This window comes from Poecilia reticulata, linkage group LG3 (genome assembly GCF_000633615.1).
Source record: "Poecilia reticulata strain Guanapo linkage group LG3, Guppy_female_1.0+MT, whole genome shotgun sequence".
Taxonomy (NCBI): Eukaryota; Metazoa; Chordata; class Actinopteri; order Cyprinodontiformes; family Poeciliidae; genus Poecilia; species Poecilia reticulata.
The window spans coordinates 16,949,684-16,955,683 of NC_024333.1; the positions used below are offsets into that span (position 1 = coordinate 16,949,684).

The 6,000-nt window shown below is 40.5% G+C and overlaps 1 protein-coding gene across 1 annotated transcript in view; it reads right to left on the reverse strand.

Annotated features, from left to right (window-relative positions):
- Positions 1–2,541: 2,541 nt before the first annotated feature.
- alx4a (ALX homeobox 4a) overlaps positions 2,542–6,000 on the reverse strand; it is an 18,192-nt gene continuing 14,733 nt past the window's right edge. The window contains exons 3-4 of the mRNA XM_008405222.2: positions 4,590–4,718; positions 2,542–3,314 (exon numbers count right to left, since the gene is read on the reverse strand). Of these exons, the coding sequence (XP_008403444.1) occupies positions 2,994–3,314; positions 4,590–4,718 (450 nt within the window). The 3' untranslated portion in view covers positions 2,542–2,993. The remainder of the gene's footprint in view (positions 3,315–4,589; positions 4,719–6,000) is intronic.

Here is a 6,000-nt window from a genome sequence, read left to right on the forward strand (position 1 = left end):
ACACACAATATGGTGGTCCTCAGCCTCCACATGGCTCTGTGTTAATTAAAGAGCCTCACTGATCTGTGCGGCCCTCGGACCCTGCAGCTGATTATTGGCTGCAGCTTTTGGGGCTGTTTTGGACGTGATGGAAGCGAGCCCAGGAAGAGGCGCGGTGCATCATGTGTGATAGGGGCGAATCGTTTGAAAGCAGAGCTGTGACAGCTGAAGCTGGAAGCATGTGTGAGGCATGTTTGTTTTGCATTTACCCCTCCACCGCAGCTGTGTGCACTGTCCTTTTCCCAGAACACCGGAACACACAGACGCCCTCACAGCTCGCCCTTCGTTCAACCCCTCAGCTAAAATGGAGGGGAGGGGGCAACCTCATAAAGAATACACACGCACACACATACCCTACAATTTTCACCACAGAGTTTAAGATAATGCAGATCATTTTAGAGTGAAGTCTGCTGACAGATTATGGCCTGTAAGCTGCTGCTCCAGCCAAACAAAAGGGAAAGTTAATGGGGTTCAGTTTGGGGAAATCCTCTGCCTTTCGACCCGGTGCAGTAGTTCAGATTGACTTTTTGAGAAACTGAACATCTTTGTTATGGTTTAAGCCGGCGATTAGCTTTCTGGTCACAGGAAATATGTCCAGCCCTATGCTATCAAACTATGGAAAACTTCATTTGTTATTTCTGTTACTAGAGGAAGTTGTTGCCAGGGGGAAAGATATTCTTTATTGTTAAGATATATGAATGATATCCCCAGTGAGATCTGAAACATTTGGCTAAGTCCATCTGACTTTTATCTGTCTATTCTCCTTCCTGTATCTAGCAAGTAATACCTGTCGTTTTACTCTACACTCAGTTTTAAATAATTGATAAGCAGTGTGAGTATTCACTGAAGGTAAACACACCCTTGTAAAAAACAACAAAAAACAAACAAAAAAAAAAACCTGTAACAACTGGTAAATTTAACTAAAGGTCTTTTCAACAATGACAAAAAAAAATTACTTAATTGTCCTAGGCTCTATTATTGATGCCTTCCTGTCTTTTTGACTGTTTTAAATTTCTTTTAACATAAAAATAACAATTCTTTCTTTGATGAAAAATATGTTATGCTAATTTTTTTTTAATTTGGTATAGCACAAAATTTTATTAATTTCTTTATGTGGAAATTGACTGATTTCTGTTTCTTTGTCATAATGAAGAAAACATCAGACTTTTAGTCAATAACAGGCCAAGAAACAACTGGCCAAGATTTTCTTAACCCTGTTTTAATCAGTCACCTGTATAATTAGTCTTCACTAAAGATTATCATCAAGTCTAGAAAGGACAATGTTTTACAATGAGGAGTCGACCAAAAATGTGGCAAAGGTGGTGTTATGCTGTGGGCCTGAAGCATAGATTTGACAGTACAAAAGCATAATGACTTAATAGAAAACTTTATTAAGATCTGCTCTATGTTTAGTATCTTTAGATGCTGTTCTACAATGATCTCCTTTTATTTGAATCTGTTTGCAAAGATATTTTTGGTTCTGTGCTTCTCTTCAGTAGCAACATTTCGAACCAGGACTGTTTATCGGGCCAGTCGTTTCTGGACTGTGCTGAGCTCTTTTACCTTTCCTTCTTTATTGAAAGGCATTGAACCTAACAATTACACCCACACTAAAACTCTGCCAGAATGTTTTTCTTATATGAACTTCAAAGATTTAGACTTTTTGACAGGCTTCTTTCATGCGTCACTTGAAATGTAGATTATAATTAATAACTGTGTTATTGTCACATGGCCATCCCCTATAAAGACGTTTTTCAATTAACAGTGACTTTGATGCTGTAAGTACTTTGATTAGAGCAACTAGAAAAAAAAAAAAAGATTTAAAAAAATACCTAAATACCTTAATAACTTAACTGCTTTGACAGCTAGACACATTCTTCTTGTTGAAAATCCTTCAAAGTAAAACAGTGACAAGTCCTTGAAAAGCCTCAAAGCGTCAACGCACACTTTGCAATCTGTGCCGGTCTTCTCTCTTTCAAACATGAGGGATTGCTTGTTTCTTTGTTATTCCTGACAGTCTGATTGAGTAGAGGGCGCTTCCTTCTCTGAAGCAAGGCAAGGGGCTCTGTTGAGTCCACTTATTAGAGAAAATGTCCTTTTTGGAAAGAGAGGCGCGTCTGTTTCAAGGCTCCAGAGAGTCCAGCAGGCCTGCTGTGCGGCCTCCCCTCTCACTTCCTCGTCCATCGCCTCCTCTCTGTGGGCATCAGCAGGCCCACTCAGTGCAGCAGGTGGATCTCCCATCTCGATCATACTCAGCCTAATCATATCTCACCCACTCGACATTTAGATGTGAGGAAACAGAATCGCCTACGGGTTTAGGCCTTCCTAAATTTGCACTAGTAATTGCTTTGAAGGAAAGCTGTGCTGAATGTGAGGAGCTTCTTGACGTGATGGATGTGCAGGATGATTTTCTGAAACGCTTGTTTTTCTTTACAGTCCCCGGTATTTCAGATTTTAAAAAATGTCCTAATGCTAAACATATTGTTGATGGAAAAAAAAAAAGAAAAAAATCATTGTGGCTTAAAAAAAATTAACAATGACTTTCAGTTTTTTTTTTTGGTTGATGTATCTGTAAAAGTACAAAGAATTCAGAAAAAAATTCTACAAAAAAAATTAAATAAAGTAAAAATGAAAACAGCACCAAACTCAAAACGGCATACACTTATAGCAATGCACAGACAATAAACGTGGGCAAATAAGTGCATGAGAGAGTGTTTGAAATCCTCCTCGTTGTCTGTATTTAGGACCACACAGCATTTCTTTCTATCAGGCTTTTCACACCAACTTTCCTCCAGCAGAGGCACTGAAACCTGGCAAATCTCTGCCAGTCATCTCTGATGCTCATAATCATTTTTGTTGCAGCATTTATAAAGGCACTCACTTCTTCCTGCAGAGTTTTGACTTTAGTGCCCCTAGTTCGCGTAAGATCCCCCCATCCAGCGTGCGTCGGCGCATCATGTTGCCCAAGAAATGGCAGCACTGTGCTCTTTGGCTTTCATACGCAAAGCAGCGATACTGGAGGATTTGCGGTCGGGATCCATGTTGAGATCGTATGCGTTGATGCCTGCGGCCATGCCAGGAGAGCCGCCAAACAGGCTGCCCATGTGAGGCTGTCCAACATGTCCCCCGGGGCTTGATACGCCCAGGAAGTCAGAGACCCCACTGGCAGAGTGGGGGTGTGGGGTCATACAGGTGGTCACGGTGTCGCAGGGAACAACGCAGCCAGGGACAGGAGATGCTGCACTGCTGCCGCCGATCCAGGAGGGGTTCTGGATCTGAAAACATTGTCAGGAAGGTAGAGGTAGAGGTGTCATAAGAAACATTTTTAAGGTGTTTGATTTGTCATGTTCAGACAAAATGATTACACCTCTCTGCTGGTTGTTTATACAGTAATCTTATGTTATGGCCTTCACTATAATGAGTAAGAGAGCTAGCCTGAGTCTGGTCCAGCCATCACTGAGCCACACGACTAAAGAAGCCATTCAAAGGACTCATTTGTTCCTTGCTGGCTGCAAAACAAATTGTCCCTTAGGGTACAACAAAGTTTATCTTAATGTTAATCTTGCTTTAGCCAAGCATTTTGTTTCATTGAGTGAAACAACAAAAGACTGTAAGAAAGTATGCAACAGGACATGAGAGAATGTAGAAGGAAAGCCCATGCATGAGTTTTGGAGAGACTGATAAGGTGTGCGTCAGAGTCAAGGTTTCAAGAGCGACTGCACACAGATGCACAGTATCAAGAAAATGAACTATAGCTGTTGCATTCCTTGAATTAGGCCACTTTCAAACCAACATCGTTGCCAGTCCGTCATAGGACAACACAGGAGAAAAGTAACCAATCATGTACAAACTCCTGTGGTCAGTTTAGAGAAACCAGTTCATCTAGCATGCACTTAACACAAATAGAGTTATGAAATATATTATTCGTTTTTTACTGATTCTATGGAACATGACATTTTTGATATTTATGATGATACTCTACTATACCGGGATGTACCAGTAATATTTTAAGACACCCCTTGCTAACCTAAAGTCTGAAAAGTTTTATTGGTTATTCACATGAGTTCAATCAAAGGGGAATATGTTGCCATAGGAACGCATAGCAGCAAACTGCAGCCAGCTAATATCAATAAAGCTGATGTCTGACCCACAGCGTTTAGTATAACTCCATTTTAAAAGGATATTTTTATGTTTTCAAATAAACTTGGAATTCACTTCAACATCAGTATTTCAAAATCCCGTGTCCGTCTAATGAAAGCTGAGTTGGGCCATTCTTCACTGATGATAAATCCACTGATGAGTTTGCTAAACTTGTTTTCTAGCTGTAAAAAAAAGAGGACCAGGTTTGGCTACATAAATCGATACAAAAGTGAAAACGACAAGAATGACCAAACCTGAACTCAATTATCCCACTCTTGTTAAAACAAAAATCTCCAGTGCAGACTCCTGTTAGCACTCAATAAACCCCAACGTTTTTTTTTTTTTTTTTTTTTAATTTATCTGTTTGGACTGTTGTGTTTTGAACACGGTGTAACATGTTGCTCCCGTACCTGTGCGTAGTTCTCAGGACGCGTCAGGAGCGGCAGCTCGTAAGCAGTTGAGAAATGTGTTCGGACCTGCTGCATCTGACCAAATCGCTCCCTCTTCCTCCACTTTGCTCTTCGGTTCTGGAACCACACCTTACAAATAAGAAAAAAACTAAAGTTTGTACATCTTTCAAGAGAGCAAGAAGTTTGAGGTGAAGTTAAAATGAGTCTGGAATGGCAGAAATGTAGTGTTACCCAACCCAAACACACTATTGCTTGAGCTCCAAAGGAAGTACTTTTATCTAGATGTTTTAATTGGGAATCTGATTCTCATGAAAAAAAAAAAAAGCCCACAACCTTAGTGTGAACTCACAAGTCACAAAATTGCAACTCAGACGCAATTAAAACTGTGCGAGTGTGACTGAGGCGGAAGAGGAGGTGGATGATTTGGAAACAAATTACTACATTCACATGTAGTTTGTGGCTCTAGAATCATCTCACCAATGCTTATTTGTTGTCTGACCACACTGTGTTGCGTTTTCTCTTCCATAATTGTCTTTGACATCTAAATCTCATTGTGTTTACTGCAAAAATTAGTGTGTTTGGCTTTCCAGTAGAGAATCTGACAGTAATCAAAATGTGTTTTTTTCCTCTTGTTGCCGTAATCATCATCTACCTTTTCTTTTCTAAACAAATTTAGACATCTAAATTTAAACATTTGGTTTTATTGTCTCCTGAAAATGTTGTCTCTTCCATTGATCTTACCTTTTTGGACACAACTCAAACCAGACTATTTTTTCTGGTGCTCTCCTGATATCATGCAAAACGGGGAGATTGAAAAGTGAGATGGGATGATAATTGGTGTTTGTTTGGATCTTCCCCTTTTAATTTCCTGAAGCCTAAAACCTCTGGCTTTGAGACGCAGTCTTCTAAATTACGAAGGCACACCGATTTGAGGCCATAATCCCTCTTTCCTTGATGTTTGATATGTCTTCTTTTGAGCCTAATCATCACCACCCAGTCGGAGATGGTTGTCTCAAGGCTTCTTTATGGATTTATTGCAATGATCGAGCACGCCACGTTCTCCCTCAAATCCCGAATCCATGAACATCTCAGTTTTTGCCCCGCTCCAAGTCTGTTGGCTATTATGCAGCTCTAACATATTTCTATGTTGCACACACTGCCTTGTGACAGTAATTGGTAAAGACCTTGACAGCTTAAGTAGCTGGTAGACTCTCAATGAGCCTTTATTTATGTTACTGCCCCAGAGAGAAAGAGCAGAGAAATACCAAACTGGCCCCAGCAGGAGGGCTGTACGGGGGCTGAAAACACTTTGAAGTGGGAGCGCGGCTCAGAGGATTGATAACCCGCCTCTGCTGTCACTCATTTCACCTTCCAAACCAAGTAGGAGAAGAAAAAAAAAAAAAGGGGGGGC